Raw genomic sequence first — 13,599 nt, forward strand, 5'->3', positions numbered from 1 at the left:
GCTGGTGACCATCAACCTGTTCATCTGCAATCCCCGTGTGAGTGTCTGTGTGTGAGACGGGCCCGTTTGTCTGGGGAATAGAATAAAACTGTCTAAGGCTGCCCTGTGTACTTTTCCTTTTTCTTTCTTTCTTGTACATTCTTTCGTTTCCTCTTCTTCTTTGTACATTTGTAATAAATTGCCCTGTTCTTTCTGGTTTCTCCTTAATCCGATCGTCCTAGTCTTTTCTCCATTGGGTAAACGTGGCACGATCGCAACCGCTTAGAATCGGGTCTAGTCACTTGTTAACAGCTCGGATCCCGGATCGCTATCCACTCGGCGTTTCCATCAATATCCGTGATTCGGGCGGGAGTTATTCCCTCGTTTCCGGTCGGCGTTAGTACTTAGGTAGTAGCGAATCCCTAGGCCTAAAAACCCTACCTAACGCCGCGCCGGGAAGGACGTTATAACTTCCAGGATCGCGTCGGCCAGATAAAAGGACAAGGGAATTAACCCCTTCTTGATAAGGGGAGAGCCGACGTTTCTGAGATCCGTAACAATATGTTCGGCCTGAACGAAATTGGAATTAAAATGGCGGTGTGCGGAGTCAGCCGCCGCACCGCCGTAATGACATCAGACGTAATCACATCACCCTGTCATGTGACCAGATCCTCAGCTCTGATTGGTATATGCTTAAGGGGACATACGGACAGACAAAGACTGTTCTAGACGGCTTTGCCCTATGGGCTACGCCGCCGTAAAAAGCCTACAACACCCTGTGTTCCCAACCGGGCCCCCATCCTGGCACTAACCAGACCTGAACCTGGTAAAACTTACGAGATCGGTCGAGATCGGGCGTATTCAGGGTGGTATGGTTGTAGGCAACAACTGACTCACTTTGGATGTTCATAAAGGATTGATTATGTTTCCCAAGTGGAAGTCTCGTTTAATTTTAATTTCCATTCAAAACATTTCTTTCAATCATGATCTTCTTTTTCAATGGAGCACCCTTTCATTCTTCCAATTCCTTCTCGGTAATAGTAGTAGTGGTAGTAGTTGTGGTAGTAGTCGGACAGTCGAAGTAGTAGTTGTAGGCTAGTAGTGCTCACAGTAGGGGTACTGATAGTAGTAGCTAGCTAGTAGTAGTAGCATTAGTAGAGGCAATAGTAGTAGGCTAATAGTAATAGGTGGTAGTAGAAGTAGTGTGAGTTCGTGGTAGTTGTAGGCTAGTAGTAGTAGCATTAGTAGGAGCAATTGTGGATGGCCAATAGTGCTGGTGGTGTTAGAAGTAGTGGGAGTTAGTGATGGTTGTAGGCTAGTATTAGTGGTTGTAGACTTGTAGTTGAAGGCGAGGAGTAGTGCGGCAAAAGCTAACTTACCAGCAAGCACGTCAGTCAGTGCAAATCGCAGACAATCAAAACAAGACCCCCTGCAGGAGAGAAAGAAAAAAAAAGCCTACAACACCCGGTGTTCCCAGGCGGTCTCCCATCCAGGTACTAACCGGGCCCGAACCTGCTTAGTTTCCGAGATCGGACGAGATCGGGCGTATTCAGGGTGCTATGGTCGTAGGCAACAGCTAACTCACTTTGGATGTTCATAAAGGATTGATTTATGTTTCCCAAGTGGGAGTCTCATTTACTTTTTATTTCTATTTAAAACATTATTTTCAATCACGACCTTCTTTTTCAATGGAGCACCCTTTCATTCTCGGTAATGGTAGTGGTGGTAGTAGTACTAGTGGTTTTATTCGGCTGGTCGTAATAGTAGTACTAGTAGCGGTTCTGGTAGTAGTTATGGTAGTACTCGGCTAATACTATTAGTATTACTAGTAGACGTGGTAGTGGTAAGCTAGTCGTACTCGCAGTAGCGGTACTGATAGTAGTAGTGGGCTAATAGTAGTGGTGGAAGTACTACAGGGAGTTAGTAGTAGTTGTAGGCTCGTAGTAGTGGTAGTAGTAGTTGAAGGCCAGTAGTAGTGTGACAAAAACTAATTTACCGGCGAGCGCGTCAGCGCAAATCGCAGACAATCAAAACAAGACTCCCCCTGCAGGAGAAAAACAAGACCGAAAGTCTATCAGCAGCGTAGCCGGCATGTTTGATACTTTCGTTGAAGATGCACGTAATGACGTGACGTGACACAAAACTGCCGCTACTTTGATATATAGAATTTATATTTTATCCTCTGGTAACTTTGCAGTCACGACAAAGGGATTAGTGTTACGATTACATTTATTATAATATTAACGTTAGGTTATTATTATTACGAAAATGATATTGTGGCGGACACAAAAGCCCACTGGCGTGGTGACATCATTCCACGCACCGAGTGGGCGGTGGCCACGCCCGAGGGGTAGGCGTGGCCTCATGATATACCCCGGGCGACCAGCCCGGAGGAGTCATTAGTGTTACAGTGTAGTCTTACAATAAAGACGTTTATATGTTACCGCTTGTCCGCTTCCTCCTTGCTCACAAGCAGCGCGCGTAACGCCGCGCTTTACTGGTGACCCTCGACGTTGGATCTGCCGGAGCGATCCTTCCACACGCGACGCCATCGCCATGGCCGCCTTCGTCAAACTTCCGGAATTTTGGGAGGCTCAGGCCGAAGTCTGGTTCGTCCAGGCCGAAGCCCAATTTCAGCTTCAGCACCTCACCGGCGATGACACGCGCTACTGCCACGTCGTCGCCTCCCTCGGGCCCGGCACGGCCGCTCGAGTTGTGTCCGTCCTTCGCCACCCACCGGACGGCCACAAGTACGAGGCACTCAAGCGGCTACTCCTAGCCACGTTCAGCCTCACGGACGACGCACGGGCCGACCGCCTCCTGGATCTCCCCGAGCTCGGTGAGACGCGCCCGTCGGTCCGAATGGACCATATGCTGTCACTGTTGGGCGACGAAGCCCCCGGTTCGCTATTCCGGGCGCTTTTCCGTCGCCAACTTCCAGCGCAGGTTCGCCTCGCGTTGGCCGGGACCGGGCTAACGGAACCCCGAGCATTGGCGGCCGAGGCGGACAAGTACTTCGCCGCTTCGGACACGCGGGCGAGCGTTGGCGTGGCCGTCACGGCCTTCGACGCTGATGTTCCACAGCATCATCTTCTACAGCACGCTGATGTTCCACAGCATCATCTTCTACAGCACGCTGATGTTCCACAGCATCATCTTCTACAGCACGCTGATGTTCCACAGCATCAGCTTCTACAGCACGCTGTGGTTCAGCAGCATGCTGATACGCACCTCGTGAACGCCGCCACGCCCCGCCCACCGCCGCGGCGAAAACCGCCACCGCGGGGAAACCGTCGACTCCACCGGCCTGGCGGAGCCAGCCGCGCTCCTCCAGCTCCACCACCTGGTGCTGGTTCCACGCCAAGTTCGGCCACGAAGCTCGGCGGTGTCATCCGCCGTGCTCCTTCAACGGGTCGGGAAACGCCCGGGCCGGCGCTCAATGGTGGCGATGAGCGCCGGCCGTTCGAGCAGCCTGCTGTTCATAACGGACACCTTCTCCGGGCACCGTTACCTGTGCGACACGGGAGCACAGGTGAGTGTCATTCCCGCCGGCACGTCAGACAAGCACGCCGCGGGTGGGGGCCCCGCGCTGCTTGCCGCGAACGGGACGCCCATCCGTACGTACGGAAAACGCTGCCTCTCTCTGCGGTTTGGAGGGCAGGTTTTCCGATGGACGTTCGTCACCGCCGACGTGCCCATGGCACTGCTTGGCGCGGACTTCCTGTGCGCTAATGGGCTCCTGGTCGACGTCAAGCGCAGACGGCTTGTCCAGGCCGAGACGTTCAGCTCGCTCGCATGTGCGTTGCCCAGCTCAACGAGCGGCTTGCCAAGCGGCTTGCCGAACGATTCGGTTCCGGCCACGTTGGTCTGTACGCTTCCGGCAGCGGACGCATTCACCCGCCTCCTCGCCGGCTTCCCGGCCCTCACGCGGCCCACCTTCTCGGCGGGGGCCGTCAAGCACGGGGTGGCCCATCACATCCCCACCGTCGGGCCACCGGTCTACGCCCGGGCACGCCGCCTCGAGCCGACGAAGCTGGCGGTGGCAAAAGCGGAGTTCGCTACCCTGGAGCGACTCGGCATCGTTCGGCGCTCAGAGAGCGCTTGGGCGTCGCCGCTGCACATCGTGCCGAAGCCCGGCGGGGGATGGCGACCGTGCGGGGACTATCGCCGTCTCAATGACGCCACGACTCCCGACCGCTACCCCGTCCCCCACATTCAGGACTTTTCCGCCCGTTTGGCGGGCAGGTCCTTCTTCTCGAAGGTGGACCTCATACGCGGCTACCATCAGGTCCCCGTCAGGCCGGAGGACGTCCCGAAGACGGCGGTCATCACGCCATTCGGACTCTTCGAGTTCCTGCGCATGCCCTTCGGTCTGAAGAATGCGGCTCAGGCGTTCCAGCGACTGATGGACAGCGTCCTGCGCGACTTGGATTTTGTCTACGTCTACCTGGACGATATCCTCGTCGCCAGCGCGTCCCGCGAAGAGCACCTACGCCACCTCCGCACGCTCTTCGAACGCCTGGGCCAGCATGGCCTGATTGTGAACCCCGCAAAGTGCCGGTTCGGCGCCGCCACAATCGATTTTCTGGGGCACCGTGTCACCAGGCACGGCGCCGTCCCCCTGCCGGCCAAGGTGGAGGCGGTGAAGGGGTTTCCGCGCCCCCGCACGATCAGAGGGCTGCAGGAGTTCCTGGGCATGGTGAACTTTTACCATCGGTTCCTGCCCCGTATCGCCCAGCTCCTGCGCCCCCTGCACGAAGCTCTCCGAGGTAAGCCGGGCAAAGGCGACGTTACCTGGACCGAGCAGATGGACACGGCGTTCACGGGCGCGAAGCTCGCCTTGGCTAACGCCACCATGCTCGCGCACCCGGCGCCCGATGCACCGATCGCCCTCACCACCGATGCCTCGGACTACGCAGTGGGCGCGGTGCACGAGCAATGGGTGCGTGGAGCTTGGCAACCGCTGGCGTTCTTTAGCCGGCAGCTTCGCCCGCCCGAACGCCGTTACAGTACCTTCGACCGCGAGTTGCTCGGACTTCACTTGGCGGTCAGGCACTTCCGCCATCTGCTCGAGGGCCGGGCGTTCACTGCCTTCGTCGACCACAAGCCGCTGATCTTCGCGATGGGCAAGGTCACCGAGCCGTGGTCGGCCCGGCAGCAGCGTCACCTCTCGGCCGTGTCCGAGTACACGACGGACATCCAGCACGTCGCGGGGAAGGACAACCCGGTGGCGGATTGCCTTTCCCGGGCCGTCGCCCACGCAGTCCACCTCGGCATCGACTATGCCCGGATGGCAGCGGACCAGGCCGCTGACCCCGACGTCCAGGCCTTGCGGACCGCCGTCACGGGCCTCCGCGTCACCGAGGTGCCGTTCGACGGCGCGGGCGCGGCTCTCTTGTGCGACGTCTCCCTCGGGCGTCCTCGCCCCATCGTGCCCGCGGGCTGGCAGCGCCAGGTGTTTGACGCCATCCACGGCCTGTCCCACCCGGGCGCGAGGGCCTCCCAAAGGCTGATCGCCGACAAGTTCGTCTGGCATGGCCTCCGGAAGGCCGTCCGCGGCTGGGCCAGGACGTGCCTCGCGTGCCAGCGCGCCAAGGTGCACCGGCACACCCAGGCCCCGTTGGCCCCGTTCACGGTGCCGGAATGCCGGTTTGACCACGTCCACGTGGACCTGGTGGGACCTCTGCCCCCCTCGCGGGGTTTCACCTACGTCCTCACCATGGTGGACCGCACCACCCGGTGGCCGGAGGCCGTGCCCTTGGCGTCGACAACGGCGGCCGATGTCGCGCAGGCTTTCATCGCCACCTGGGTCGCCCGGTTCGGCGCCCCCTCAGACATCTCATCCGACCGCGGCCCCCAGTTCACCTCGGAGCTCTGGGGGGCGGTTGCGCAGGGGCTCGGGGTCCGGCTGCACCGAACCACGGCCTACCACCCCCAGGCTAACGGCCTGTGTGAGCGATTTCACCGCTCATTGAAGGCCGCGCTCCGGGCCACCCTCCGCGACAGCGGCTGGGTCGACAGGCTCCCCTGGGTCCTGCTGGGCCTCCGGACGGCGCCCAAGGAGGACCTGCGCGCATCCGCGGCGGAGTTGGTCTTCGGGCAACCGCTGCGGGTGCCGGGCGAGTTCCTCCCCGACTCCACGGCACCATGGTCCGCGGCACAGCAGCGCTCCGCTCTGCAAGAGACCGCCCAGAGGTTCGCCCCGGTGCCAACGGCATGCCACGGGCACCCACCGACGCACGTCGCCCCGGAGCTTCGCACGGCGGAGTACGTCTTCGTCCGCCACGATGCCCATCGGACACCACTGCGGCCCCCGTACGACGGGCCTTTCCGCGTGCTGGAGACCGGGGCGAAGCACTTCACCCTGGACATCGGCGGTACTCCTGACCGCGTTTCGGTAGACCGCCTCAAGCCGGCCCACCTCGATGTGGACCATCCACCGCCAGTGGCCCGACCCCCACGTCGGGGCCGCCCTCCTGCGGGCGGACCCCCGGCACCGCCCAGCCCCGCCGCCACGGCGCCCCCCGGTCCTGCACCCATCCCAGGGGCATCCCACCTGGTATCCCTGCACCCCGGACGCCGCCGATCGCCAGGGGGCGCTTCGGCCGGGTCATTCGTCTGCCCCGCAAACTGGCCCTCCAGGTGCGCGGGAATTCTGGGGGGGCGCGTGTGGCGGACACAAAAGCCCACTGGCGTGGTGACATCATTCCACGCACCGAGTGGGCGGTGGCCACGCCCGAGGGGTAGGCGTGGCCTCATGATATACCCCGGGCGACCAGCCCGGAGGAGTCATTAGTGTTACAGTGTAGTCTTACAATAAAGACGTTTATATGTTACCGCTTGTCCGCTTCCTCCTTGCTCACAAGCAGCGCGCGTAACGCCGCGCTTTAATATTACTATTTAAAAAAAAACACAGGCTAATTTCTTACTTCTGCGGTTACACCGCTTATCATTGCTTCATGAACCATACACCGCTTCAATCCATCAACAATCCATTCACGACATTGGGATTAAAGTATTGTGGTTATATATAATGTGGAGAGTCGGCCGCAGCACCACTGTAATTACATCAGACGTAATCCTGTCACGTGACCAGATCCTCAGCTCTGATTGGTATACGTTTGAGGGGACATACGGACGGACAAACACTGTTCTGGATGGCTTTGCCCTATGGGCTACACCGTAAAAAAAATTGTTGTTTGCATGTTTCTTATGTGTTGGAGACTCAGTGGTACAGGGATATTGGCAGGCATTGTTGGTAGCTTGTGTGTGGATGGGAGATGGTTTCTCGGGATTTATGTGGTGTTGGCATGACGGGACAAATGGAATCCTCCTGTGCCAAAGATGGCGCCTGTAGCACATGACCTATGACGTCATGATTATCATTAAAATATGACCCGACTGCAAAGCCGCAATGAGCCGGCGAAGCCAAAGCCTCTTGCCACTATTTTACACCATCACTCTGGCATCAGTAGGTTAGGTAGTTGGTAGTAGGTAGGTGTAGTCGGTACCGTACCTAGTTCAAAATGACACCATTTGCATTCTGGATGAGATTAAAACTTATAAAATTTACTTCTTGATTAATTTGGTGAATTCCGTCTCAACTTCGGATATTCCCGGCCGTGAAAAACTATCCCCGACGGCCGCGAGATTTCTAAAAAACAATTCTTTGTCAATTTTAGAATATTTGACGCCGTTTTCAGCCTCCAAAACGCGGTGATAAGATTTTTTGAAATATCTTTTCAAATGCTCGAATCTCATTTGTTCTGGTGTTTGGTGACGATTTTCGTTGAAGATAACCAGGGACCGTGCGGTCCCGGGGAACAAAGTTGGTCTTAAAGTATTTTAATTACAAATTAGAGGTGCATAAGATTGTGAACAAACAAAGACGGGTGAAACAAACTCCTATTGAACTTTTTCGCAATTTTTTATGTATACTTCCGCATCCGCAAGATGGCGGCCTCAATGGAGCGATTTGGTGCAACAAAGCTTCGAAATTCTCAAAGGATCCAGCAAAATCTGGCTTTTCAACATAATACGCGTTCATTCACAACACCGGCTTTGCCGGCTAATATTCTACAGGAGGAGGTGCTCCTATGGTGAAAATTTTGTGTCCATCAGACCAACAGTTGCTGAGAAAAAAATTATTAATGATCAGATAAGTGTTGTACTTGTCGAATTATGACGTCACAACGAAGGCACGGATGACATCTTCATTAACATATCTTATTCCCCATGGGGTGTAGTTGACAATGAGCCAGGTCTCCATTCTTTCCATGGAGCGGTTTCAGAGATATAGAGGTGCAACCTTTTTGGATTTTCCAAGATGGCGCCTGTACGACGTGACCGATGACGTCATAATTGTCATTATAAAAATTCTACAGGAGGAGCCACACATATTCTGAAAATTTTGTGTCCATCGGATTAACAGTTGCAGAGAATTTTTTTATTCCATACTGATCAGATCAAGCGTTGTACTTGTCGAATTATGACGTCATAATGAAGCCACCGATGACATAATCATCAACATATCTTATTCCCCATGGTGAGTACTTGACAATGAGCCATGTTTCATTTTTTTCCATTGAGCGGTTTAGATGTAGAGGTGTAACGTTTTTCCAAAATGGCGTCCGTACCACGTGACCTATGACGTCATAATTATGAATAAAAAAATTCTACAGGCGGAGGCACTCCTATGGTAAAAATGTCCTGTGAATCGGACCAATGGTTGCTGAGAAAATGAATTTTTAAAATGCAGATGGAAGCACATCTGCAACCGAATACCTAACCCTGTTTTCGCTTCGCGGGCGCAGCGTAATAAGTCCTCTGTTCATAATCACGCAATAAATCTTATCTATCTTATCTTATTCATTCACATGGGAACACGAGACAGACACAGCACAAGGTTAATGAGACAGATTAGAAAAAGGCAAGAAACCCAGGGTGTCTTCAGTTACTAAGCAGCGAGCTAGCGCTTGTCGAACCAGCCGTTCCTTATCAACGGTTTCAAATGGAGAGAATGTTTGGAGTGAAGACAAAATTATTGCTGGGAAGGCAATGGCACACCACCTAGCATAACCAAACCACACAGTATTACCCAAGCCAGCCTGCATAACCAAACAACCAGGCAGCAACAAACCATCCAGCATAACCATGTCAAGTGACTGCTTTGGTAGCTCCCACACTCTGTAAAGAATATTGGATGATATTATGATTGTGATGATGATTTTCATGTGTCTTCAATTTGTTTCTTGTATCCTTAGTCCAGAGGTCAAGATTATATCACTTTGAAGATAATTCCAGCACTGAAGGGGGAAACAGAAAATACCGAAAAGAAGGTAAAAAGCAGCTTTACTTCCCAAATCCCAGGGAAGGCACGGGATTCAGAAAGCTGAAACTTATTTTCAATAGCACATCCGATCATATAGTGGGGGGGCCAATGTTTTCCCGTTGAATTCAAATGTTAATTTGTGGACACTGGTTGGGTTGTCTTTAGGGATGATAGAAGTTGTAGAAAAAATATGTCTCCATTTTTTTCAAGTTCTTTATAGCGGCCATTTTGGATTATCAAAATGGCGTTTGTTGAAAACCGAAATTGTCATTATCTTGGCTTCTAAATGACCTAGAGTGTTAATTTTGGTGTCCAAATGTACATATTTGCGGATACTTAATCCAATAAACACACATTTATACACCTACATATGATCAAAAGGGTTCTTATGGCAGCCATCTTGGATTTTCACGCACTTATGCCAACACATATATATATTTTTTTCCATCATTTTCACTTCTAAATCACATAAAGGCTGGACTTTAGTGTTCAAATGTACACTTATAATGTCTTTGTGCAATATTTTTAGTTGGCAGTGTTCATTGTTACATTGAAGGATCTCCATCCTCCTCATCATCAGTGTTATCGATTCCCATGGGGCGCTCCTGACCCGTGTTACCACACACCTCTTCATCTGCCCCACACATACACATCTCAGAACAGTTGAGATGCTGAGACCTGCATGAGCAGTGAGACATGCATTGGGTCTTCTTGCAGTTACATTTGATTAGATGTGTGATGGCAGCTGGGGCTGGAGGGTCCTTGGTTGTGATGGGCACCAGCTGATCTCCTTCTGCTCTCCATCCATGTTCTGTTGGTTGTGGAAGCTGGGGGTCCGGTACATCAGCCTGATGCCACACCATGGCCTGGAAATGTGCACGAGCAATGGCTTCATGTAAAGCTCCCCGTGTTGGTGGCAGCTTCTGTGCCTCTAGCTGTTTCTTGGTAAACAGTCTCCACCTCAGCTTGCCCACATCCACAACTGTAGTACGAGGCTCATACAGCTGGCATACAAATGCCTCAATGTCACTTTCTGTGTCAGCTCTCAGCTCCTCAGAGGCCCCAAGGTCATGAAACGCAGATACCACCTCAACAGAGCACCTATTGAGGGCTTGCCAACATGTGAGCTTTCCCTTGCCGGCAAACCGACCAGTCTGGTCTGCTCCCGTGAATGCATGGAATCCTGGTAGGGCTGCAGCCTTCCTGACACCAAGTTCATGTACTATTGGTTCCAGTGAGATTTGCCTCTTCTTGTTCCCCACACCCGTGATGAAGTATGTGTCTTTGCATAGTTCATGGTACCGGTGGAGTGCTAGGATGAATACATCAGTATCAGGTGACTGAATGTACAGCTGTGTTGCACCTCTTCGGACGGCATCTAGACTGTGAAGAAAGATCCTCGTATCAGCCTCCTCCTGGGAGCTACGGAGATGCTGTACATCCATGCAGTTGGAGAAGACATCCTGCCTTGAAGTGACGATGAAGACCTTGGTAGTCCCCTCAAAGTGACACAGAGCTTTCTTTGCCAGATAGACAGTTAGCTCATCTTTGGTGTTGGTGTGCGACAGGAACTGTTTTGCTGCCAGTTTCCCAATCGGGGTGCTGTCTTGAACGTGGTAAGCAGTGGGCGGCTTGCCACCTTGGCGCCTCTCCCGTGTGGCCTCTTTCAGTGAATTTGGCAGATCATATCGGTCAAACACGAGGTGGACTTCATCATACCCGTTGGTCTTGCAGTCCAGTGTTGCATTGAAATGGCCAGCCCACTGGGCACATGTTTTGACCCATTGTGGCTTACCCATTGCTTGCACTAATGCCATGCCGTCTATGACAGTCACCTTCTTGGGAGGGGGTGGAGTATGTTCAGGATTGTCGTCGTCTGGCTGCTGACCAGTGCCAGTTGACTTCTTGGGTAGATCTTCTAGGATGCCCATGAGCTTGCTTTTGTCTGTGCATGGTAGTAGTGTCCCAGCCATTGCAAAGAGGGTTCGTGGAAGCGCGGTGAATTCATATTGACCTATGGCATCCTTCAAGTTGATCTCTGGTCGTGAGCGGGCCACGATCAGCATGCGCGCAAACAGTGACCTGTCGTCTTTCAGCTCTACAACCTTGTCTGCCAGTTTGTGCTTCACAGCTTTCCTGGCACTCTTCCACATCTTCAGTTTGACCTTTCCCATTCTGGCCCAAAGGTTGATTTCATTTGTGTTGATGCGCTCTGCAACAAACGTGTTATACGCTTTCTGACCAATCTCATCTTGGTTGCAGACATCCTTCTGTACTTCAGCTGGCATCACCACCTTGGTGATGATAGTCGTCAGGTCTTCACCCTCATGCGTCATGGGATTCATGGACTCTCTGATCACATTCTTCAGTCGACGAATGCTGTCTTCCTGCCGAGCCCAGACTGTGGTTGATAGGTCGTGGTGCTCCTTGCGTGTAGCTGATTGTGAGCCAGCCATCTGACGGGCTTCTTCAGCAAGCCTACTCAGCTCTGGTGCTGTCAGAAAGAACCTTTCGCGGGCACTGGCATTCTGGGTAATGCCCACAATACCCCCTGTCACCTTCATGATCCTGTTGATGTGCTCCAGTGCATGGTCCACACCTACAGCACAGAAGGGGATTTCATTCTTATGGACACTGAAGTTCCCATCCATGAACTCTTGGTAGATCCCTGGATCTGTCATCTTCAGGGCCTTCATCTCTGCAAGGTACCGGGGAGTCAGCCTGGCATATTTCTGTTTGTCATGTGCAAAGAAGTATATGCACATCTCATCCAGTGAAGACAGGTGAAGCTCAAATTGTCCATCACGGGTGGCACGGATGAATGTGTATATCAGCATTATCATCCGCTATTTTGATAACATTAGTTTCTTGCAGTATGTGTTCTTTGTCATCACTTGATGTCCCACTCTTGGGAGCACGTTGGACATTCTGCACCCAGCATGGGAGATGATACTTGACGTCGATCGCATGAGCATCATGTGCACTGATGGCAGCACTCAGCTGAACTTTCCACTTGTGGTTGCTGCCTTCTTCAACAGCTTTCTTCAGCTGTTTACCTGCGTTGAACGTGCATACAACATGTACACTTTCCTTAGTGACCTCTTGACAGAAGAAACAAAGGTCTCTGTTGAATGGAGTTGATGATGAACGTGTGAAGCGAAGAGTCTCGTCTTGCGTAGAACCTGAGGTACTTGCAGCGGCAGGTGCAGAAGAAGGACGTCCACACCTCTTATGAAGATGCTGGGTGTCGCCATGTTCGCAGGCTTTCTGGTGGCGAACTCTAGCACGCTCCAGGTGAGCAGTGTTGCATGTAGATCCATAACATGCCCGGTGCCACTTTGCTTTATTGTTCCTCAAGTCAGTGGCAGTGAAACAGCTTAATCGTTCGCTGATCTGTTTGAAGTCGGCATCACCATATCGTGCCCTCTCCTGGATGAACTGGAGAAACTTTGCATATGAGCCCAGTGCTGGCTCAGTCACTAGTGCACCTTGGGGATCCTGGCACTGAATGCAAAGTGTGAAATCAGTTTCTTTCTTGGTTTTCTTGCTTTTTGGCTCCATCATAGCTCAGGGTCACGAATCTGGAACATACAAATAACAAATAACAATTAAGATAGATGTGCATTAAGTTAGATTTTGGACACTGGTTCGGCTGTGCCATAAAAACCTATTTTTATCCCTTGTAGGTTATTAAAGAAGGTTTCATTCAATTCTCTATCCCCAAAAATGTACAACTGGACACCAGAATCGAAACTCTAGGTCATTTAGAAGCCAAGATAATGGAATTTTACGTTTTCGACATCCGCCATTTTGAAAATCCAAAATGGCCGCCATAAAGAACTTGAAACAATTGGAGACATATTTTTTCTAGAACTTATATCATCCCTAAAGACAGCCCAACCAGTGTCCAAAAATTAACAAGCAATTTCACTGGGCATTTCAATCTGCTACATTGGCCCCCCCACTAATACCCAATTATCACAACTTCAGTATTTATTAGATACAAGCAAAGGTACCAGTGTTGCTAAGCAATGCAGAGTCGCTTCACTGACGGGAATATTAAGAGGGAAGGAGGAGGGAGAGTGTAGGGGAGGGGGGAGAGAGAAGGAGAGCGGGAGAGAGGAGAGGAGGGGAGAGAGATGAGGGGAGGGAAGAGAGAGAGGAGAGGATGGCAGAGAGAGGAAGGGGAGTAAGGAGGGAAAGGGATGGGGAGGGGGAGGGGAAGTGGAGGGGGAGAGAGGAAGTGGAGGGGGGGGGGGAGAGAGGAAGAAGGAAGTGTAGGGGAGGGG

The 13,599-nt window shown here is 52.6% G+C and overlaps 1 protein-coding gene and 1 non-coding gene across 3 annotated transcripts in view; one reads left to right on the forward strand and one right to left on the reverse strand.

Annotated features, from left to right (window-relative positions):
* LOC137429428 (MAGUK p55 subfamily member 7-like) overlaps nucleotides 1-13,599 on the forward strand; it is a 117,799-nt gene that overhangs the window by 44,149 nt on the left and 60,051 nt on the right. For both annotated transcript variants that reach the window (XM_078780338.1, XM_068119377.2), the window contains exon 9: nucleotides 9,243-9,317. In XM_078780338.1, the coding sequence (XP_078636464.1) occupies nucleotides 9,243-9,317 (75 nt within the window). The remainder of the gene's footprint in view (nucleotides 1-9,242; nucleotides 9,318-13,599) is intronic.
* On the reverse strand, nucleotides 1,432-1,550 carry LOC137430408 (5S ribosomal RNA). The gene has a single exon (XR_010985051.2). It is a non-coding gene; the product is annotated as a 5S ribosomal RNA (ribosomal RNA).

Source organism: Myxine glutinosa, chromosome 6, assembly GCF_964187855.1.
Source record: "Myxine glutinosa chromosome 6, kmMyxGlut1.1, whole genome shotgun sequence".
NCBI classification, from domain to species: domain Eukaryota; kingdom Metazoa; phylum Chordata; class Myxini; order Myxiniformes; family Myxinidae; genus Myxine; species Myxine glutinosa.